The sequence below is a fragment of the Pogoniulus pusillus genome, chromosome 1 (assembly GCF_015220805.1).
Source record: "Pogoniulus pusillus isolate bPogPus1 chromosome 1, bPogPus1.pri, whole genome shotgun sequence".
Lineage (NCBI taxonomy): Eukaryota > Metazoa > Chordata > Aves > Piciformes > Lybiidae > Pogoniulus > Pogoniulus pusillus.
This window is the reverse complement of record NC_087264.1, coordinates 29,284,644-29,309,050: the sequence shown is the minus strand read 5'-3', so window position 1 is coordinate 29,309,050 and position 24,407 is coordinate 29,284,644. Positions and strand designations below refer to the sequence as shown.

Genomic DNA, 24,407 nt, shown 5'->3' with positions numbered 1-24,407 from the left:
TTTTACCATGTTTTACCTCCTGTCATCTTGACCAAAGAATTGCAGATTAGGTATTTTTCTGTGTTTGGAAGTGATTTGATTGGGAATTAATTGATGAGGCAGAAATTATAAAAATATTTTTATTTTCCCAAAATCCCCACCCCAAAACTGTATACAAAACTAGTTAAATTTTATTTACAGGTTCTAATTTGGTTGGGAATTTCCACAAGGATCCTTATGGGCAATTTTGATCATATGGGAAAGTGAGAAAATGGATAAGGCTAAGCCACAAGATAGCTTTCCTCCACTTAGAAAATCAGAGACAGGAGCAGAGCCTAGGGAAGAACTGATTTAGTCACAGGTGCAGAGTAGGATTTTGGAGACACTCCCTGGATTTCCTTTGCAGCAGCCTCTGGAACCGCAAGTTATAATCCATGCAGCATTTAAGTCCAGTGCGAATGAAACCCGCTGAAGTCAAAAGTGTCTCTAGACACAGCTTCCATGAGGCAGATCTCATGGAGCAGCACTGCCTTAGCAGCACAGAGAAAAGTTGTCCTGCTGGCGTGTTCCTGTGAACAGAGGCAGGATCCTTCCAGTTTGGGATAGCCAGCAGGAATTCATGATATGGTGTTCTCTCTTGAATGGACCTTATGGACTTGCTGGACTTGTGGGCCTTGCGCGAGAGCTGTGGAACTGTGTGAGAGCAAGCTGTGCACGCTTTTTCCTCACTCTATTTAAAGTCTTTCCTAGGCAATGTGTCTAGTGCAAATATATACTGGGCATGAAGCATCCAGCCAGTCACAATTCCAGATTCTAGCATGGGCTTTCCCAGGAGTCAGTCAGTACACATGTGGAAAGACACCTTTTGCTATTCCCCGTTCAAGCCCGCAAGATCAGAGTGGGGAAGCACTTTCACACCTTCTTCCCCCATTAAATCCTCCACTGACAGAGGGGGGAGAAGGAAGTTTGAAGTACCCACTACAGTAAGAAAACATAGTTTTTACAGTGCTAAAAGAGTGGAAGTATGGTCATTAAATGCTTTTAATGCTAGGCAAAAAGATGGGACAATGTTAAGAACTGAAGGAGCGATAGTAAAGCTATGGTGATGTAAGAAAAGAGATTACTGTGAATCTTTTCAAGTAAATGCTGTTATAGCTCAATCAGCAAACACTGATATTACTCTAACAAAAATGCGTCAGAAGTGCTCCACAGATAGCACTGACTAATACTGGAGCACTGTATTTGCTTCAGTGCCACTGATTATTTAGAATTAGTATCAGCAACTAACTGCTGCATAATCATAGAATCATAGAATAGAATGGTTTAGGTTGGAAGGGACCTCAAGGATCATTTAGTTCCAACTCCCCGCCCTGAGGCAGGGACACCTCTCACTACAGCAGGTTGCTCAAGACCTCAATACCTTGACTGCATGCATTTACTATAAATAAGGCTCTATATACTGGAAATTGATCCAGAATTCTTACTCAACGTTGTGTTTGAGTTAAACTGAGGCTGACTATTAACTTTAAATTACTGGCAGCACTTTGGTCAACTTCATAAAATTGTGAAATTTATCAGGTTTGGGGGTTTATTTAACAATCAGGAAGGTCCTTGATACATTCTCTGTTTTGAGTAACACAGATTAAAGCAAAATCCAGGAACAACTAGGACACATTGTATGAGAACAGTATTAAGTGACAGTGGATTATAGGGAAACATAATCAAATAGTACCAAAAAAAAAAATCCAGGGAGCTGTTTGAACTCACAGTGCTCCATATTAAACATAAAATAAATAATTGGCTGAAATATGTTACCTGGTCTAACAAGACTGCTCTTCCAAATTGTTGAAAGCCAGATGCTGTGGGGTAATGGTCTGTGCCATTATGTTCAATGTACTGTTCAGAGGTTATTTCATCCTGTCGAGAAGCATTTTGTTGCTGTCATTTACGTTATTGTTTCTCAGTAATATTCTCTCAGCTCCTAGCAGTACTTTACACATGACTGTGATAAGTTGATGTTTATGTGCTTGCTCCTAAACAACTAAAACCATACTTATTTTTGCTCTTTAAATCTTCTGTCTTCTTCAGCTGTATAATGCCTGTCTCATATGTAACATGTTGTCACTTGAAATTGCCATACAGTTATTGAGCTTTTCTTTAACTTCATTTTTACTTTCATGTTGCCACTAACTCCTAGTATTTTATCACTGAAGCTTACTCAAACTGCTCTAAAATCTATCCACATACTGTCTCTTCTTTAAGCCTCCTTTTTAAATTGTACATCTGGTGTGAGTAGCATTTACTGGAGTCATGTTTTGCCTATAATTGCACTGCTGTATAGTTAGAGTGATGTTGTGTGGGCCACAAGTGATGAATGTGATAAGTATTTCTGAAGTTGTAGGTGCTGTGGTGCTCTACATGATATGTTATAGTTTTTAACCTTAGGATAATCCTTGTTTATCCTTTCCTTTTATTTGATTGCTAATCTGTTTCTGAAAATCACAAGAACTTGAATAGCTCAGCCTAGATTCTCCAGCTTAGCCTGGAGGCACCCTGTGACATGGAGCAAGGGCACAAGAAGCACTCCAGTGGTCCCACAGAGTGAATCACAGGATCATAGAATATTAGGGGTTGGAAGGGACCCAAGGAGATCATCAAGTCCAACCCCCCCTGCCAGAGCAGGACAATACTATCTAACACAGATCACAGAGGAACACATCCAGACAGGCCTTGGAAGTCTCCAGAGAAGAAGACCCCATAATCTCTCTAGGAAGCCTATCCCAGTGCTCTGTGACCCTTACAGTAAAGAATTTCTCCCTTGTGTTGAGGTGGAACCTCTTTTGTTGCAACTTATACCCATTGCTCCTTGTCCTGCTTATGCTCAGTGAAGGGTTCTCTTCATTACTGCTGCACCAGACTTAGGACACCATTACCACCTTCTCCTTACTGTCAAAGAAAGATTCAAGCTATGGAAAGGGTGATAGAGAAATCATATCTGTGTAATAGTCCTCTGAGACTCTTACACACTGATACACTTTAAAGTAGAACTTTGATAAGGTATCTGTTTGAGTGAACACACCATTATCTTGCAATGTCATTTTTTTGAGCAGGGGAGTGACAAATCTCTTCTCCTCAGCATTTGCATCAGAGCTGTGCATAATGTACTGGTTACCTCAGTGCTAATGGTTCCAAAGCAGACACCCGTGCACGGTAAAATACGGTGTGAGAAGTTCCCCGGATGAAATGTCTGTAACTAGGCAATCTGTTATGGCATAAAAAGAAAAGAATAAAGGAAGGAGCAATAGAGATATATGTGATATATTTCATCTGCCTTCTGAAAAGAGAGGTGGAAAATACTTATTTTATATTCATTTTTAATTAAACAAATATTAGTGTAAATAAATAATGATTCAGTAGTGGTGGAAGGGATGACTGTTTCTGTCACAGCTCACTTTTGCCTTTCCATGTTTTTGTACATATTTCTACTGTAGAACAATGACAGCAACAAATGTCTGAAGAGCAAGTATTTCAAAACTATGTTTTCAGCTTTTTTTTTCCCACTAAATCTGCATCAGTCAGACTACATTGCATGTATTTTTGGAAACAGATGTGGTTTGCAAGATTGCCTTCAAAATTCCGAGCTAAGCATTTGCTATTTGATAGCTTTTTAGAAAATGAACTTACTTAAAGAAAAAAAAGGTCTTTGTTTCAGTAAATGGAGTTATGTTGAAGAATCTAAGATGAATTATTATAGCTTTTTGTTTTCTATTTGTCTCTCAGTTCTGTTGCTAAGGAATTACTGTATAATACCAAATCCATTCAATGCAAGATGTAAACATTTAGGTTATTTGAGGATGAGGCTATACATAACACCTTAATTCTTTCCTTTGTGTCATCTAAGTCAACAAAGACTGGAGCCTAATTCACCCCCTTTTGGTTTTTCCTTTTCCCCCACCCCCCTCCCTGTAAATCTCAGAGAAACTGACGAAGGTTCAAACTTTTCTGTCCAAACGTTCTACATGGCAATGCCTGTTTTCTAGAGAGACTAAGCCGAGTGCCCTTTGTTTTATTGTTTTTCTTAAGCGGAGTCTGTGTGAGAATTATGGCACTGGCCACTCGAGGCTCCACGTCTGAGTTAGTGGTATAGGGAAGACAAGGGAGTTAGTTTGGAGAGGTTTCTGTAGCCATTATTTCTGAGTAAAGAGATTAAAAAAATACTAATTTTTTTTACATTTTAAAATTCATGATTATTTCTTTGAGAAGAAGAATCTTTGTGACTTGGTGTTTGGGATGAAAAAGAATACATAATCTATTAATATCCTGCCATATCAAACATGTTGATAAATAGCTGAGATATGAAAACCACTTAATTATCATAATGCAATACTTTGTGATGGTTTGGGTTATACCATTGTGGTTTTTTCAGCTGTTCCATATTCTAATACAGCAGTTCCTTTATTTTGTATGAAACTGATAGATGCTCAGGGGAGCAGTCTGTAACAGTCCTGAAAAAAGAGAAATAATGTTTCCACTGAGATTCACTACTATTATCTTTGAAAAAAAATCAAGTTGTTCTATGAATGGTAAAACTTGCTGATTTCCTATGGTTTTCTGTACTGCTTCTTTTATGCCCTCCAAATTTTTGTCTTTATACTACACTCAAGTTTTCTGACCAGTATATGGTTGCAGTTTTGGGACTGGAGATGTGCTTACTTGCCATCTAGATTACATGCTGATTGACAAACTTATTTGGTGTCTCTTAAGATTGATGTAAGCCATTTTAATTGAATTTTAGCTGTCTGCCTCTGTGTCAAGGTATAATTTGGGTTCTGTCCTTAATCACCAATTTTCATTAAACTTGCAGGAACTGAAAGTTTCTGAGAGCTATCCTGTTTGTTGAAAATGCAGATTATCTGTTCAAAGCAGAAACTATCTGCTAATCCTTTCTAAGCTATGGACTAAATTCTCTGATGAAAATTTATTTTTAATATTTAGAAGAATTAGAAGAGAAAAAGAGAAGTAGGAAAGTGTGTTATTTTATGTACATTGGCTTGCTTGAAACCTTTTGCTTCTCATTAGTAACTCTGCTACTGAAATAAGTTCCATTATCATTATAAACACTAAACATGGTATGTATGAAACAATTAAAAATGAAGGCTTTAATTCTCCACTCTGCTAAAAGCACAAGACTTTTTCATAGCGCAGAGCAACCATAGAATTTTTACTTAGGAAGATAAGTAAAACAATATTCTGCTGTCTGGGGAAATTCTCTGCCAGAATATTAGGTGGTTTATGTAGGTAGACCTCTTCTTACAGTAATTTCTGCCTTAGCTCCTGGTATAGAAGGAAGAAGAAAGATTGCACAGGGCGAAGAAAAAATGTACATGGCAGATTTATCCTGTGTGATTTTTTTTCACTGCATTAAGTTCAGGTTTGTGAGAGACACTTAGTAGGTTGTTAGCACCTCCAGCCCACCAGACTTTTTGTCTGCTCATGAATCAGCTTTGGAACGATTGCCGTTTTCAGCTAGTGTGTGACTGGTGAAGTAAAAACACCGGGTTGAAAACTGAGTATCTTAGGAGCTGGTTCATGTATCAAATATTGCTGCCTTGGAGATGGTGGTGCTCGTTACAGCACAGGTAGTTGGAGTTAAATTTTCATTTGCCACCACATCTTTGTTAAAATTTGATTGTACTGTTAGATGTTAACTCTGCTCGTTACCCGCTTTCTGCTGGAACTAGCTAGTGTGGGATAAAATCGATTTTTGGAAATCTCAGCTTCTTTTTAGGTAGATCTGAGTCCAAATAATGCATCATACTCACAATTGTAGGAGGTGGCTCATTAAAGAGTTGTAACTGCAAGTACCTGGGGTTTAATGTCTGATGTGGTATCCATAGAGAGCTAACAGTGTTGGTTTGACTTGCTGCCCATGTGTGAAAACTGATTGAGGTGTATATTGTCTTGTAATGACAACTGTATTTCATTTGCTTGCTCTTTCTGTACATAGATGATCCCATAACTTTTCATTTACTTTGAGCTAGAGCTAACACATTGTAGGCAATTCAATTAGCTTGCTAAAGGGCAAAATAATGTGCATTGTTGAAGCCATTTGTTACAAAAATAGGTTCCAAAGAACTGGAACTGGAACTGCCACAGACCCTCCAAAGAATTAACAGTTGTAGACAGGTTTGTGAGCATAGTACCTCTCAGGAATTGGCAAACCTGTGTGCTTAGAGGAAATAGTTCACTTTTTAAGGAACTTCTAATTTCCTGCATGTAGTTTGTGTAAAATATTGTCCTGTGTTCTCAGAGAGGAGCCACTTCAAAGAAAACTAATGGTACATGGAAAAATTACCTTTTATGCATATAATTTTTTTTCATTGTCATTGGCTCTGCTTCATGCACATGTATCTTTAAAATAATTTGGTTTAACTTACATTTGAAGAATTTAGGGTTAGAAATCAAATCTGAGACAGTTCTGGCTTCCAAATCAGTGCTTCAGCTAGTTCTACTAGGAAAACCTATTTTAAACTGATGCAAACAAGTTAAAGTTTTATAGAAGATTTGCAAACTGTTTTGTGTCAAATATAAGTATGGAAGAACTCTGGCATTCGTAGAAATTGTATCACTAACTCTAATAAATAATGACATCTGCGTGGTCATTGCTGCTAATCTAATGTCTGGGATTTAAGGCAAAGTTTTATTGGATTTTTTTTTCTACAGGTTGGAATCTAACAACTCTTACCTAACTTCTTAGTTTTCCTGTGCCAATTTGAGACTTGCCTATTGCAAAAGCATTCTGACTCTTATCTGAAGGAAAAACATGGCAACGATAGTTACCATAAATAAGTTGGATGAATGCAAAGCTGTTAGACATGAAAGAGCTGAAGAATGGAGCCCATTGCTGAGTGGACTGTTGGTGGGTCCCTGTGACTGAGACAGCACATGGACATGATTCTCGCTTCCACTGATAAGAGAAAAACCCACTAAATTCAAGTGTAAAGAAAGGAGAATGTTGGTAATGGTATTTGGCATGGAAAGGAACATAGATGTGATCCATTTTAAACAAGGGTGTCAATGTCCTCAAATCAAGAGAGATGTTGAGATACTGGAACATGTCCAGAGAAGGGTGACAAAGCTGGTGAGAGGCCTGGAACACAGCCCTGTGACGAGAGGCTGAGGGAGCTGGAGATGTTTAGCCTGGAGAAGAGGAGGCTTAGGGGTGACCTTATTGCTGTCTACAGCTACCTGAAGGGAGGTTGTAGGCAGGTGGGGGGTTGGTCTCTTCTCCCAGGCAACCGGCAATAGAACAAGAGGACACAGTCTCAAGTTGTCCCAGGGGAAGTATAGGCTGGATGTTAGGAGGAAGTTGTTGGCAGAGAGAGTGATTGGCATTGGAATGGGCTGCCCAGGGAGGTGATGGAGTCACCGTCCCTGGAGGTGTTCAAGAAAAGCCTGGATGGGGCACTTAGTGCCATGATCTAGTTGCTTGTCTAGGGCTGGGTGCTAGGTTGGCCTGGATGATCTTGGAGGTCTCTTCCAACCTGGTTGATTCTATGATTCTAATGGAATTCACGGTTGTATTGAAACATGAGACTCATTATCTGTTTAGTACAAATGCTCTTTACATCTGTGGGCTCCAAAAAATGCCATAGCTGCTCTTGGTTATCTTAACAGGTCACCTGTGATGACCGAAAAAGAATGGACCTTTTAAGATTTATTTTTTTCTTAACATGGAAATGTACTTTGCTTTAAGGAAGCTCAGTTTCTGTGGTAGCAGATTTCTTAGAGAAGGCATCTGGAAGACAGTGCTATAAACTGTGTTTCTGCATTGTGTTTTGTTGTTGTTGTTGTTGTTGAGTTGGTAGCAGGTGAGCTCAGGAAAAAAAACATGGAAGTGTCTAAAAACAAATCAGCATGATAGCAGGGAGGCATTTTAGTTGAAAAGCTGTGGTGAGTCATTCAGGAGGTTGCTATTATTGCCTATAATATTTCTCTTTTACTACACGAGCCATTGTGAGATGCCTAAAGAGCTCTGAAACAGTTTCAGAAGTTTTTTAACTGCTCAGAAGTCTATAAATGTGATTTATGGACAAACTGGTTTTGAGGTAATAGAGCCCTGATTAATGTAGTTAATGTCCTGATAGTCTTCCTGGTTGAGCAATTGAAATTCTTTTGTACTAGTTATTCAGTAGAAGTTAAAGTTGCTACTCTAGGAGTAAAAGTCTCATTTCACTGTTGTTTCTGTATTTTTCATTATTCTCAGTGGAATGGAAATATTTAACTTAGTAAAGCTGAATATAGTTCTTGCTTTTTAACATCCAGAACCTGAAGTGTTTGGTTTTGGTTTCTGAAAATTCATTGTCTTGGAATTTACTGAATTTGAATTTGCAGTTGTTTTAAAGTTCAGCTCTTGGCACCCCTCTAAAGAAGTGCTGTTCATCAAACTGCATCCTTTTGGAAATGTATCTGTATTCTGGTTGCCTTGGCAGTGATGCTGTATTGTTCTTAATGGGATGGTTTGCTAGTCTTCAGAGGTACTAAAAAGGAGACTTAAATCCTTTGGGAAGTTTTTCCTTTTGGAAAAAAAACCAGTTTTTCCTGAAATTAAGCAGTCCCAAAGCATTTTGAGCTATTCTTTTTGTAATTACATGGTACTGTGAAATTTCTGCAACTCTTGTGTTCACCCTTCATTGCAGGCTATGGAATATGATGTACTTACAAGATAATAACTCAATTGTCTGTCCTGCCTAAGCACAAAATGTGTTCCAAGCACGACAGAAATTTTCTGCTAATGTGCAAAACCTAAGATTTAAAAGATCATCTGAGAACCTGCCTGTGATAAGAACATCCTAGAAAATAATCTTCTCAACTAACACTGGTTCAGCTCTCATCGTGCCACTCTAGCAGACATTGATTACTGGGGCCACTGACTCCTGTTTAAAGATGTTGCTTCATAATCCTGCTGGGTTTAATTGAAAGGGTTGCTGACAGTAATGGCAGCTCCTGATGTACTTCAATGACAGCTCTCAGTGTAGTCTCAGTCTCTTGTGCATAAGAAGAAATGACACCTATACAGAAGGAATTATATATAGAGATGGGGACAGGCCAAAGTGTTTTATCTTAGTAGAGTAATAATTTTGTGTTGTGTTTGCCTTTCTGTATATATCCAACCAGACTCTGCAATCTATTGTGCAGAATGCTTTCAAGTCTTAACAGCTGTCCGGAGTCTGGGGCAGGCAGACAGATCACCAATACCACTTAAAGTACAAGTCAGATGTGAGAAAGATAATTCAAGAGTCTCACGTTACTTTTAAAGGAAACAGAAGGAATTATTGATTAGGAAAATAAGGTTGTGTAAAATAAAGCAAATTTAGCAGTTCTGGCAGTTCTGTCTATGTAGAATGAGTTATTAAGGGGGTAGCATGGATTGGAGCTCTGTCTTAGGCAAACCACAGTTTGATTTTATTGGGTTTTATATTGCAAATATGTAGTAATCATGACTATTGCAAATTGTATAATTCTTTGTAATGCTTTATTTGAAGGGAAATACTACGGGAAAAGATACTCTGTGATTATAAAGCAACTTAGATACCATGCAACTGTGTTGGGGAGGAAGTGCTGGTATTCAGACAGACATATTTTTAACTGGTGCCTGTAGTGCAGGCCTTGCTAAGTGTCATTCACCCACACTCTTGAGACTTAGCTGTGGCTTTTCCTGCTTCTGGAATTTCTCAAAAACTTGATTGCTTTGGTAGTTCAGACAATAGTGAAGATGTTGCTAGCACATTTGACTAGATGGCTGGTTTTCTGTTCATGCCACATAATGCTGTTGTCTTTAAGTGGAAGAAATCACTATGGTTTAGATCTTGTCATCATTTAAAAACTCAAGCTTCTGTAGTTAAAACCAAGAAATGTTTTAATTATTAGAGAAAAAAGAGGAATGGTTCTGGTCTATTGGTTTTTGAGCAATAAGTTAAACAGGATTTTGTGCTTGTGGAGAACACAAACTGACATAAAGAGACAGTTAAACTATGACATGTATTGCTTTGTGGTGCCTGCTTATTTCCACTGAAACTTACAGAAACATGATAAAATAGGACAAAAAATCTCACATGGTATATCTCTCATGTGGCTCCATACTGGCTTTGTAGATGCCAAGTTAAGTAGTCCCTTGGTTTCTTTCTGACAATGAGAATCTTTTCCTTTCTCTATTCGACAGCCACGAGCTGTTGCTGGTTTTCGAGGAACGGTACGATACGCATCAATCAATGCTCATCGAAACAGAGTGAGTAGCCTAATCTGTATCAGATCCATCTCATGTAGCTGAAAGCAGTCAGTAATGCTGTTGCTATTGAATTCCTTGTTTTTGTTCTTATGTGTGTATTTATTATGTACAAATTGATGCTTACAGATTTGGGGAAAGGGCAGTATACTTTAATGTAGTTCTTGTTGTAATGGTAATAGTGGTTACCTTTGGTGCTCAGTTCTATTGTAACTTGATAAATTAAGAAGGTGAAGTTTCTGAGTTTTGTAAATTCATAATACTGAGTGGAAACTGAAATTGGAATAAACAGTGGGAACAAAGAGATTTATGACATTATTTTAACACATTTCAATATCTGTTTTGTTTCTCTGTAAATTTCTGTGAAAATATATATTTCTAGCAGAATAGTTGCTGAACTGAATTATATGAACTTGTTTTGCATCATTGATTATATTAAGTTCTATATGTAATAACCTTTCTCCAGAGCAGTATCAATCACAAAATATTTAGGGCTGGAAAAGACCTCTAAGATCATCCAGTCCAGCTGTCAGCCCAATACCATCATCATAGAATCACAGAATGTCAGGGTCTGGAAGGGACCTCAAAAGCTTATGCAGTCCAACTCCTCTGCCAGAGCAGGATCACCTAGGCCAGATCACACAGGAGTGCATCAGTCTTCCCTTTTTGTCATACAGGTGTTTGTAAGATGCATTAGAATGATTTTATTTTTGTTCCACAGGAAATGGGTCGGCATGATGACCTTTGGTCCTTGTTCTACATGTTGGTGGAATTTGTGGTTGGGCAGCTGCCTTGGAGAAAAATAAAAGATAAGGTAAACCTAGAAGTGAAACCAAATAGCATGAGGGAGATTTACTTCTGCATTGCAAGCAAATGCTGTGATAAAGATTTCACCGTGGTTCACAGATTTCAGCATTACATTTTCCAGTGTTTTCTAGTGTTAGTTCTCATTGCTAGTGTCATGCTGTTAAAAGAAATTGAGTTTTACAAACTGTTCTAGGCAGGAACTGAATTGTCCTCCTAGTTTGCAGAAGTTTTACAAAGCAAAAGTAAATGTAAGTGTCCCACTGATTGCATTTTTCTGTTTTGACTAGAGTACATTTTCATTACCCTTATCACACATTTAGAATTTCATCTCTTTTATTTCTGAAATCACAGAATCACAAAATGTTAGGGGTTTGAATTGACCTCTAAGGATCATCAGGCCCAACCTCCCTTTCAGCCTTCTCAAGACTAAACATCCCCAGTTCTCTCAGTCTTTCTTCATAGGAGAGCTGTTCATGTCCCACAGTCATCTTTGTAGCGCTATGTTGGACACTGTCCAGCAGATCTCTGTCTGTCTTAAACTGAGGAGCCCAAAACTAGGCACAGTATTCCAGGTGTGATCTCAGCAGGGCAGAATACAGGGGGAGGAGATCCTCCATGGACATGCTGGACACACTTTTCTTAATGCACCCTAGGATGGCCTCTTGGCCACAAGGGCACATTGCTGTCCCATGGTTAACTTGCTGTCCGCTAGGACTAAAGGTCTTTCTCCATGGAGCTGCTTTGCAGCAGGATGGCCCCTAGTCTGTACTGGGGCCTGGTGCTATTCCTCTCCAAATACAGGACTCTGCACTTGTCCTTATTGAACCTCATGGCCCAGCTCTCCAGCCTGCCCAGATCTCATTGGATGGCAGCACAGCCTTTCAATGTGTCAGCCACCCTGCTCCGATTTCGTATTAGCGACCTTGCTGTGGGTACACTCAATCTCCTCATCCAGGTCACTGATGAAGATACTGAACAGAATGGGCATTTCTAACTTGCTGGTGAAGAGAACACTCAGTATGCAGTAGTGCCTTTAGTCACATGTCATAGGTGAGGTACACAAAGAAGCAACATGTAATTAGCTGATTATTGCTTCTATTGAACATCTTTTGACATTAGATTGAAACAAAGTTCCTCTCTGGTGTGACTTATTTATTGACAGATGACTGTAACATATGGGTAGCATCTCAGTCATCTTACACTAACCAGGATTTAGTAGTCTTAACGTAGCAAAAAGTAACAACTTCAGGTGATACAAGAGGAGATTGAAATCCCTAAAATGTGCTTTTTGGAAGGATTGGAGTGTCTAATGAAGTTTCTTGATGTCAGGCAGCATTCAAACACAGCAGAAAATTAATCAGCTTCTCATATTGAATTTGAAGTTATTGCGTTTTTTGGCTTGTACTGAGGACAATAACAGCATCTTTTATCTTGCTGTATGATTTAGAATGGCTTTCTTCAGTACTGTTCAGTATGATGTACTTGCCCAAGTTTCTTGCCAGTCGTGTACTGAATGCGAATGATTGTAGGGTATGAGGTGAATATGATGTGGCACAGAATGATGCTGTGTTAACGTTTATTGTGTTACTTACTTCTAGGAGCAAGTGGGCTCCATCAAGGAGAGGTACGAGCACAGACTTATGTTGAAACATCTTCCTCAAGAATTTAATGTCTTTCTGGAACACATTTCTAATTTAGATTACTTTACAAAGCCTGATTACCAGGTAAGCATTTGAGCTGTTTTGTCTTTCTGATTTTTAAATAGCAGAATTTTATGCTGTTTCATCTTCAATTTCCTTTGATTTCATTGTGTGGTCTTGGCAGTGATTATGGATTGTGCCACCAGGAAGTGATTTTAATGACAATCTAGTGGCATGGGAACTTTGCAGTTCAAAGACTGATTTCCCCCCCTCCTCCCATTTGGGAAGAATAAGGCAGTTAAGTTTCTAAAAACAATGGACGATTGCATTGCAGTCGGTTTTCTGTTAGGATCGAGTGATGTCCTGCTAGCCTCCAGTGGGTGCTAAGTTAAATTGATCAGGCTGTTTACTCAGTGATAGCCATTCTGGCAGTTTTCAAAAACCTGGAGCACAGCACCTACAATACATACAGCTAAAGCACAGCATGCAGCTGTGGTGGCTTTTTAAGACCGAATTACTGCTTACAGAGATAACTAGAAAACAAGTAATTTTTTGCTTGTTTGTTTAAGAGAGTACTGCCTGCTGAAATGGACAGCCTCAGCTTGGTGATAAAGGTGATAGGTGTCAAGAGAATGTGCTCTAGAATATGCCTTTTTCATGAAGTGTTGACTCATGATTTAATGAGAAATAAAACTCAATGATAGATCTTTATTCTGTACCAGTACGTGGAAGGCCACAGAGGAATGCTTAGAAAGAGAGGGAGAAACAGACTTTTTTCAGTCTCACAAACTGTGGGAGAAGTTGAACAGGTCAAACAAACTGATCAAATAACTGTGTTGTCCCTGTGTGCCTTTCCTCTGGCTCCCAGGAAAATGCATCCCTGTCAGCTTCCCACTTGCATTACCAGTCTGCCTCTGTGCATTTGTTCCACTGTGTAACTCAGCAAAACCAAAGAGAATCCTTTTCTGTTTGTGTGCAACCTGAATTGGTTCAACTAAATAAATAAAGGATTCTCACTAATATTGGAATTGTAACTTTGACAAGAATAACTCTTGCACTTTACTTTGTAAGACTGTAGATCCAGAAAAGGGACATAAAATGATCAGAGGGAAGGATCACCATTCTTGCCAAGAAAGGCTGAGAGTGTTGGAATTGTTGAGCTTGGAGAAGAAAAGGTTCCAGGGAGACCTTATTGCAGCCTGCCAGTACATGAAGAGTACTTGTAGGAATGATGGGGACAGAGTTTTTTAGCAGCATCTATTGTGACATGAGAAAGGGTGATGCTTTTAAACTAAGAGAGATAAAACAGTGACATAATTTGCCCAGCCAGGTAGTGACTGCCCCACCCTTGTTAACAGCCCAGGGTCAGGTTGGACAAGGCTCTGAGTAACCTGATTTAGTTGAAGATGTTTGTGTTTACTGCATGAGTATTGGACTAGATGACCTTTAAATAGTAATTAACAGATATAATTAATGGAATAATTAGCAGATAATAATTAATAGGTAAATGAAGATATGTAAGATTAGAAATAAGAGCTGAAAATCTTAAGGCATAACTAGTTTCCTGTGAGTGAATTTCTCAAAACGCAGTGGCATGATGTTTTGCATATTTGAGAGGGGGAAAAAAAATGGTCAAAAATTTGGACTAAAAAAAATCTTATCACAAATACAGAAATAAAGTAATACTATGATTTTTTCCCCCCTTTTCTGTTACAAGTCTTCATGGAATTTATCTTACAGTTTACAATCAGCTGAGGGAAATTGCTAAACAAATGTTGTGTTTGGTTTGTATGCGTAGTTGCAAAGATGAAGCAGATTATTTTTTAAAATCATTGTTCTATTGTAAAATCTACTGGTTGTAGGAATTTCGTTGTTGTCTAGAAATGCCTTGATTGTAGGGTGTTAAATGTGTTTTATTTACATTATATATCCTGGATGATAAAATATATATGCAGAGGTATCTCTACAAACTCTTTTTCTGTGGTCTGCTTGTATTTAACGCAGCACCTGCACTCAGGGATTAATGTGGTACAAGGACAGAGTTTCTCCATGATAGAAACAGCCCAGTAATTTACAGTCTTCCAGCTGGTTATGGAACATTTGCAGCTGTGTAGCCGCAGCATGAGCCATCTGACATGGTCTTGCTCATGTGCTTTAGACCAGAACAAGGTGATTTTATTTAGGATGGTGGGAAAGTGCTTTATTTTCCATTACCATTTACTCTTTGGTCTCTTTTAAGTAGTATTTTTTGTAGCACTGCTATTCATACCTTTGAGATGTATCATTCTTTGCTCATATTTATGGTTAGAGACTGAACAAGAATGGTCAGGATCCCTGCTTTGAAGAGTTGACAGTCTAAAATGTTTGTGATGTCAGGTGTGTTTATTTTATTCACGTATTTATGCACACTTCGCCCCACCTTCCTGACATCATGAAGCATTTGAATTTGTATTTACATTATAGCAGAAACTGTAGGAAAGATTTAAAGGCAAGTGACCTTAAAATTACTTTATAGAGAGGCTGCACATGGTTTATAAGAAGAGGAGAATAAAGGAGAGTATGGATGGGATGAGGAGTGAACTATGGCTCTGTGCAGTTCTGTAGGGTTTTAGAACTGAGTGGGATGGATAACACACTAAAGGTTCTTCAGAGTAAGGATGAAGTGGATACGACCACTTTATAGCAGAAAAGTGATCCAAGCTTCCCATTTATTTTAACTTGCCTAAGGGAACGTTTTTTAAAGGAGACTAGAGGAAAAAAACTCAACATCTTAAATTGGAAGAATGAATGAAAACTGCAGTTCTAGCTTTCAGGAGATAAATGTAGGTTTAAGTATTTTTTTTATTTTTAGAAGCATTGCAGAGTAAGCAATGATGCGATACAGACACAGCCTTCCCACCAGTGACTAGAATGAGACAGCAGGGTGAGGAAAGTAGATGCAGTGTCTCTGTCATGGACATAAGTTGCTCTAGATGATTTTTGTAGCATATAATGAGGGTGGAAAGCTTCCAGTGTGATATTTCTGTGGGATGACTGTCAGCATTAAAGTAAATGATACATGGTTCTAAATAACAGAAATGTATGAATTAGCAAATCAGTCTTCTTCCTTACATATTGTTCATTAATTTCCTTGGTTCCTAATGGGGTTACTGAATATGTTCTGCTCTCTATTGGGGAGCCATTGGGTGCTACTCTGTATCACTGTGTTCAGTTCTGGAGCCCCTATTACAAGAAGGGTATAGATGTGCTGGAGTGTGTCCAGAGAAGAGTCATGAGGATGATCAGAAGCCTGGAGCACCTCTCCTGTGGAGACAGACTGAGAGAGTTGGGGCTGTTCAGTTTGGAGAGGGGAAGGCTCTGAGGAGACCTTATTGTGGCCTTTCAGTATCTGAGGGGGGCCTACAGGAAAGCTGGTGAGGGACTTTTTAGGATGTCAGATAGTGATAGGACTAGGGGGAATGGAGCAAAACTAGAAGTGCGTAGATTCAGATTGGATGTTAGGAAGTTCTTCACCATGAGGGTGGTGATAGACTGGAGCAGGTTGCCCAGGGAGGTGGTGGAAGCCCCATCCCTGGAAGTTTTTATGGCCAGGCTGGATGGGGCTCTGAGCAACCTGATCTAGCATGAAGTGTCCCTACGCATGGCAGGGGCTTTGGAGCTAGATGATCCTTGAGATCTTCTCTAGCCCTAGCAATTCTATGATCACTGTAGTCGTGCTGCTGCTGCTGTGTGTGTGTCTGTCTGTCTTTTTATGGGAGTCAATGGTGTACCTCTGCTTCTTTTTACAGATGAAAATGCAGCTGTAAGTTGTGGGAGTTTTGTAAATAAAACAGTTTTGCATAACGACTTTGAAGGCTTGGAATGTGTGAACTGTGCCCTGGCTTTTGGAATATTGTCAGTCAGCATCAAAGACAACATATGTTAAAGTATTATAAATGAAGCTTATTACTTCTTTCTTCTTTTTTAGCTTCTTATGTCAGTGTTTGACAACAGCATGAAAACATTTGGGGTTATAGAAAGCGACCCTTTTGACTGGGAGAAGAGCGGAACTGATGGCTCTCTGACAACAACAACAACTTCAACCACACCCCAGTTACACACTCGTCTTACTCCAGCTGCAATTGGGTATGTCTGCACATTGTGGTCACTTAAAAAAAGCAGCCACAGAGAATCAAAGGGAAATTATCTCCATAATTTAGGGATTTTTTTTTTGCAGGATGTTGGATAAATAGAGGAGTGGAGGTTTGGAAGCATCTGAAATATTTTGCTTTTTAGGGTTCCTGTTTATACTGTCTTGAGAGATCAGCACTGCGGTCATATATTTATAGCAATAAAAGGTAGTAGCTCAGGAAGTGGCATGTAAATTTGCTAGTCCCTTCTTTGCTAAATCACATTTTGTGAAACTGTGTCCTGAGTTTAACTGCTTGGAAATAAACCCATTGTTTTCTGTACCTTGGAATTAACTATTAGCTGCAGTTACCTTATAACTTTGAAAAAAATAACAGATCCTTGTAGGAAATTTTATTTTGGTCATGTTTAAAATAACAGTTTATGTGGCCTTTGGCACCTTCTGTAATGAAGTATGTTGGATGATGTGTGATGTTTAGTAATAGCCATATTCATCACAGGGGGCTGGAGAATATAGGTGGTGTGTGTGGGTAAGGAGGAAGACTTTGTGCCTGTTCTAGGCCTTGAATAGTGCAACTTTTTATCTAAGAGGCATGAAGGTTGTGTCATGGGAGTTTTGATGCTGTAGTGAAGCTGAAAATCAGCAGAATTTTATGTACAATGTATTAAATTGCCAATATTTCAAGGTAATTTAAAAAAACTGTTAAATGTCAGTCAAGGCATTAACTGTGTTAATATTACACAGGTGTGCAGTGTGCACTACTGAACACATTGAAGCTGTCAGGCATTTTGCATATGATTCAGTCCCATTATCCTGCTTATCATGCTGGAGTTATTGATAGTCTTGGCTGCAGTTAACAATTCTGGTGACTGTAAAGGAATGAGTTCTAATGGACTTTCCAACCATTCACTTTTTGGAAATAGCATTGCTTCAGTTTCAGGCACACAGCTGCACCTCTTAACCCCACTTAGCTTCAAATCAGCAGCACTACAGAACTTAATTAAAATGTGATGTCTTGTTAGTATTGTGTTTATGCTTTGATTATCAATAATTGGACCAAAATAGCACTTGGATAAGAATAATGATTAAAACTGCATTTAGTCTGCTGAATGGTCTCTCTTTACAATACATTTTACTTTGTTATTTTACCAAATGTTGAGGAGAAGGAAACTATTATGAACGTGGTTGTCAATTTTTTGAGATAGAAAAGCGTGTATGGAAGATTCAGGAGAAGAGTTGAGCCTGGATATGATTGCAAACAGATTTTCTCAGAAGCTGCTTTAAAAATGTTAAAATCCTCAGCTTTAATGTGATTGTTTTATGATTTACACCTTTTGTTATGTGCCTAAATTAAAGAAACATAAATTATGAAAGCCAAGAAGTAGGAGTTTTTATCTGAAATAAATGATAAGATTTAATTTTCTACAGAAGCATGCTTTTGCTAGTAATTGTTTGTTTGCTTCTGTTAACAGAGTCTCAGTGGTTTTACCTTTCTGATTTTTTTTAAAAATTATTTTTGCAGCATTGCCAATGCCACTCCTATCCCAGGAGATTTGCTGCGTGAAAACACAGATGAAGTGTTCCCTGATGAACAGCTCAGTGACGGAGAGAATGGTATTCCAGTTGGAGTCTCACCAGAGAAACTACCTGGATCCCCTGGGCACCAGCGTCCTCAGGAAAAAGATGTTTGGGAAGAAATGGATGCAAATAGGAACAAGATAAAACAAGGGATCTCTAAGGTACTTAAAAATCTGCGTTGAGAAGACCATGTTTGCACAGCTTCTTGTCCTCATAGTGCACATAAGATATGATTGATAATACGGTCTTATTAATACTAATTAGTCAGAATGCTCTAAGAAAACAAGATTTATAGTAGAGCTAACACATTTGTTAGAGCAATTTACATACTGGAACAAGCAACTTGTTCACCTTATCAAGTCTTTATGATGAATAGAGGATTACTGATAATTTGAAATTCTTTGTAGTTTGTTCATATTCCTCCTTCTTCAGACATGATTTTCATTCTTGCTCACTGAATGAGCATTTTGCATATGTGGAAGTTAGATGCTGAACATAAAAAAGCCAGTTTAATGTTACTCTTCAACTGACAGATTGGCAGTGTGATAGGCAATATCTGTTTAACTCACTTGGTGGTTTTGTCTGTGTAAGATACAATACATTTGTACTGATCCAAAGAGGTTTACGAGCTAGTCTTTAGAAGAGAATGCTGCTAAGCTTGAAAAAGTGGTTTCTGAGAAGTGGTTTCTAGCTCCCTTTTTCACAATTGCAGTATTTTGTACTTGGGCAAGTGTAGCCCTTTTTTTTTTTTTTTATATACAAATATGTGAAAAGGGATCTGATACTGAAATATTCTTTACCCTGGGAGAGCTCTCTTGTTTTGACGCTGGTTACTTCTTTATTAGAAAACAAATATATTGTGAGAAAGAATAAGACTTCGTGTTTATTTTCAAATGTCCATGTTTGTTTGGGTTTTTTATCACAAACAAGGGGAAAAAGGAGGTTGTGCTAGTTTAAACAAAGGCAATTTCTAGTAGTTACAGCTGTTGAAACTAAGGATCATCATCATTTCCCAGCTCTAAATTCTTTCCAGTTAGTGTACAAGATAAAATGTGAGCAGACTAAAACATAGATCTAAGTCAATGAAATATCTTGTAGATTAATGTATAAGAGTGTCAGATATACTCTGGAGATTCATAAAAGCAGCTTGGAAGCAAATGTCTCTTCAATAAGAGCACTTGACTGTAAAGCACACTGAAGATGCTACCAAGTGCCAGGTTTCAGACTGTTATTAAAAAAAAAATCAGAAATGGGTGTGAAATTTCAAAGTAAATTTAAGGATATTGCTGGGATTTTGAGACTCCTGTTCTTAGACTTATTCAGAACTAGCATGTTACTAGTATTTTGTCTGTTGCAGGTATGTGCTGAATAGCATATCTGAATTACCTTAGCTGTGGCATGACCTTAAGGACCATTACAAATACAAATTGGTTCACCATAGGCTAAAAACCTGAATGGTATTCACCATGTTATACCTTGTATTCCTCTGTTTTACTGCTCCTAGTGGGTTATATTTTTACTTTACTTTTTACACAGGCTGCCACAGAGGAGGAAAACAGCCATGGGCCAGTGAATGGAATGCTTAATGCACCGAGCCTGGGTTCTCCAATCCGTGTTCGCTCAGAGACCACACAGCTGGACAGAGATGCTCCACTGGTGCGCAAGTTGCGTTCAATTCACAGCTTTGAGCTGGAGAAACGTCTCATGTTGGAGTCAAAGCCTGACACAGATAAATTTCTTGAGACCTGGTAAGAAAGTATTTTACTCTTATGCTTCAGTGCAATTAAAATAATACCACCTTTCCTCTACTGTGTGAAAACTGGGAATGGAACTACTGTGTTGTACTTATGCAATCTGCAGCAATGTATTTTCTGTGTTTGTAATGCTGGAGATGAATGGATGTCACTACTTGGCAGATGTGGATCGGTCTCTTCTTCCAGCCAGAACAAGGGGACACAGTCTCAAGTTGTGCCAGAAGAAGTATAGGCTGGATATTAGGAGGAAGTTCTTAGAGAGAGTGATTTGCCATTGGAAAGGGCTGCCCAGGGAGGTGGTGGAATCATTGTCCCTGGAGGTGTTCAAGAAAAGCCTGGATGAGGCACTTCGTGCTATGGTCTACTTGATTGGACAGGGCTGGGTGCTAGGTTGGCCTGGATGATCTTGGAGGTCTCTTCCAACCTGGTTGATTCTATGATATCAGCAATTCATTGCTTTCCGTTCCAGAGAACACAGGGATTTGAAGGTTATAGAAAGCATAGGAAATGTTAGCTGTTACTATTTTCTGGTTGATTCTGTGATTCTATAACACAAATAGGACTGAGAGGCAGAGGCTTAGCAGGAACAGTAGAAGAAAGACGAGATGCTGATAGTGGCAAAATTCTTCTAGATAAGTCATATTTGAGTTAGTAATTTGAATCTGTTTGATGAAGGAAGTTATGCAAAGCATAAATAAGGAATCAGTCAGAACAGTAACATTCTTGAGGGCATCTACTAACTGCTTCTGGAGACATCTGTTTTTTCCTGGCCTACTTTTAGTCTCTGCTTTGTAGCATGAATCAAGTACCGTGGACATCTGGTGGTATCATGAGTTGGTATCCACTCTCACTATTCACCCTTCTGGTAATTACACTTACAGTGCAATGTGACGCATTGCAATTACACTTACAATATGTGCAAATTTCTAAGACCATGTGCCCATTTTTACTTGACATCAGAGTTATTTGTCTCATTATCAATCTTTCAGCCATGGTAGGTTGTTCTAAAGTATGACAACAAATTTTTATGTATATCTAGTTTTCCTCCACTCAAAAAACTCAAATGTAGCTTGCATTATTTGATTAATTCATAACTAATTCAGATACTCACTTCTCTTAAGCTTGGAGAAGATGCAGAAAGACTTGAATGCTGTGGCAGAGACTCCTGTTGCTGCTGCTCCTCCTCATTCTCAGAAAACATCCATTCCTGCCCGCATGGACCACGTTTGGCACTATGATGAAGAATATCTTCCAGATGCTTCAAAGCCTGTGTCAGCTAGTTCTCCAGAACATGCTGATGGTGTTATTAGCAATGGATTTGTAGCTGTCAACTTAAGCTCCTGCAGGCAGGAGGTGGATTCTAAGGAATGGGTGATAATTGATAAGGAGCGGGACTTGCAAGACTTCAGGACAAACGAGGTGTTGGGACACAAAATGACTGGAAGTCCTTCAGATGAAGAGCCAGAGGTACTACAAGTTCCAGAGGAGTCCACTCCAGAGGAGCAGCCCAGACAAGGTGGTTGGGCCGGAAACAATATCCATGCCAAGAACCAAACCTCAGGGGCAGAGTTTATGCTAGCAGTGGAGTGTCATCCTGCTGTTTCCGAACAGCTTACAGATAAATTGGAGCTTCTGTCTGGAGCTGCTGGACAGCTTCTTGCAGCCACCCCTACAAGTCCTATGGAAGCTCAAGCAGAAGGAGCACTCACTCCGGTAAGAGAAACAGTCACTGTTTTATTGAACCTCTCTTTATTCACAATAGGAAATAACAAGGGGAAAGGCTGCGACAGTAGTGTAGCAGAAATTCCTGGTTTCATCAGATGTGGGACCTGATTCTTGAGGAATGATCTTCTGCATCCTGTTATATGAAGGTTTGCATTTTCCCATGAAGTGTTCATTCTGCAGGTATGATCCACAGAGCTGGCCTCAGTAAAAACAAACAAAAAAGGTATATATAAAAATATAAATATATACACATATATATAAAAAGAGGCTACTTGTGCAGTGGTTCCTAATCAGTGACAGATACATATACAAATGTAAATCTATTATATTTTCAGAACATAATCATAAATTTACTGTAAATAAAAATACTGTGCTACAGTGTTCCGTGTGTTTTAGAAAAAGCCTAAATGGCCAAAATGAAAGAAACAGTTACTTGCTGTCTCTGTTACTGATGTCACTGGATGTCATTGGCATTCTCTTAATTTCTTCTATTTCTTCTGAAATTTCTAATGGTTCTTGTACAACTTAGTGACTTCTGTAAATTGTTGCTACCACTCAATACCAAGGTAATTTTTCAATTCTGCTTTGTGCTTAGAGTGTTCTCATCACTAAGGCTGCTTTGCTGCTATTGTGTCCTCTTCATTTTGTGTTTCTCTGTCTTCTCTAAAGGATTTTTATTTGGACAATTTTACAACACTTGTGGGTTTTTTACTTCTTTGTCATTGATCCTAAACAGAGACTTCTTTGGCTTTACTTAGGGAGAAAGTGACTTGATGGCTAAATGACCAGGCATCAGCTCCTGGTTTTATTTCTTCCCCTTTCTCGGTGGAGATTGTGTCATCTATAATATACAGGGCAATTTTTTCAAGCTCCTTTTAAAGCTCAAGAAACCTGACTATACTTCTCCCTCACTTAGCACCATTCTTTTGTGAAAGCTACAGCCAGCTCATTAGAAGAAGCAGCTTATCAGCAGCCACTCATTTATTATAGGGTGTGGAATATCCTTTTTGGTGACATTTCAAATACAGCCAGATTCTCATGAAAATGCAAGGCCCTATCTTTCGTAGAAGATTATATTTCAGTACGATACTTTGTGAATTACGTAGTTTGTAGAAGATTCACTTTGCATGATTCCTTTAACAGAAGGTTTTTGAGATTAACTCCAGTGGTGTGACAGCATTTTTAATGGATTAGAAACTTGTAAAGGTGAAAAAATAATTTGAAGTGCCCACTTGTTTTTCCTTGTTAATTTTTTTTAATTCTAATGTTAGTTTTAGTAAAACAGATAAGAAAGAGCAACTCTTAATCCTGCAAAAAAATACTATTTGCAAGGTGTTTCTATTTTGAAACAGCATTCCATTTTGTCTGGAATTGTGCTGTCTCACTTTATACAAACCTGGCTTTAAAAACAACCTAGCTATTTTAATTAAAACTTAAAGCAGAGGTGATATAAGTGTCGTGTACTACAGTGCAAATAGTGGATAATACCTGGAAGGGAAGAAGTTTCTGAGCATGGAGGCAGAAATAGTGATAAACAAGGTCAATTAATTATAAGATAGGGTGAGATTATATTTTAGTTTACTTTTCCAGGCAATTAAGGGATATTTGTCATGACCTTAAAAATGGTGGGAATCAATATGGTCTATATTATCCTGGGGGAGCAAGTGGTGCTGTGAGGGCAAGAGGAATGGCAGGAAGGAACATGTTATTTTCAAGGTGAGTCACGTGGATAGAACATGCAAACTGAACCAGGAGTAATGAAAATAGGAAATATTCATCTGATTTAGAAACTGGAAACAGAGTGGGTCTGTGCAGTTGTCTATTCCAAGTGCAATGACAACTTGTGGTAGTCTTCATCTACTTCATTAGCCCTTGAAACCCAAAGTCCAGGAGGATATTTGAAGGTGAACTGTCCTTTCTGTCCTTCGTTGATGGTATTCTACTTCATAAAAGATACTTAAGTGTTCATCGAAGCGTGTACTGGAATTTAGCTGTTGTTATAGGGGAGTGTCCTGGTCACTTCCTGGGGAGACAGTGTCTATATGTCTTTTCATACAGTAGTTTTCTCTGTTCCAGAGTCCTGGTGACCTTATGGGATTGTTTATGGAGTGCTTTTCTTTCTTTCTTAAAGCATCTGCCCATCTGAAACTGTTCTTTGAATGTGACTCTTGTTTGTGAATCAGGTGTTCCTGTCCTTTAGTAATTTTATCTAGGTAGTGCCTTCCTGACAATAGAAATAACAGGCAAAGTGTCATACTGTGCTTTGCTGCTGATTCAGTGATACTGCACCAGTTACTAAGAATGTAAATCCAAGAACACAAGTTTAGGATCGTAAGTCAAAGAGTTTAAAAATAAATGTTGAAATATTAATAGTATAATTTCTGGAACAGTTTACTCATTTCAAACAACTTGAAACTCTAGGGCACGTTGTCCTTCATGATCACTGTGCTTATCAGTATACCTCTTACATGCATTTCTAGTGGCTGCATCACTGTCACTTAGGAGAAATT

General features: G+C 38.6%; 1 protein-coding gene across 3 annotated transcripts in view; it reads left to right on the top strand.

The window, feature by feature from the left end:
- The window catches only part of TTBK2 (tau tubulin kinase 2), a 95,895-nt gene that overhangs the window by 51,763 nt on the left and 19,725 nt on the right, over positions 1–24,407 (top strand). For all 3 annotated transcript variants that reach the window (XM_064146567.1, XM_064146557.1, XM_064146548.1), the window contains 7 exons: positions 10,202–10,267; positions 10,986–11,078; positions 12,670–12,795; positions 16,679–16,836; positions 18,363–18,579; positions 19,955–20,166; positions 21,294–21,885. In XM_064146567.1, the coding sequence (XP_064002637.1) occupies positions 10,202–10,267; positions 10,986–11,078; positions 12,670–12,795; positions 16,679–16,836; positions 18,363–18,579; positions 19,955–20,166; positions 21,294–21,885 (1,464 nt within the window). The remainder of the gene's footprint in view (positions 1–10,201; positions 10,268–10,985; positions 11,079–12,669; positions 12,796–16,678; positions 16,837–18,362; positions 18,580–19,954; positions 20,167–21,293; positions 21,886–24,407) is intronic.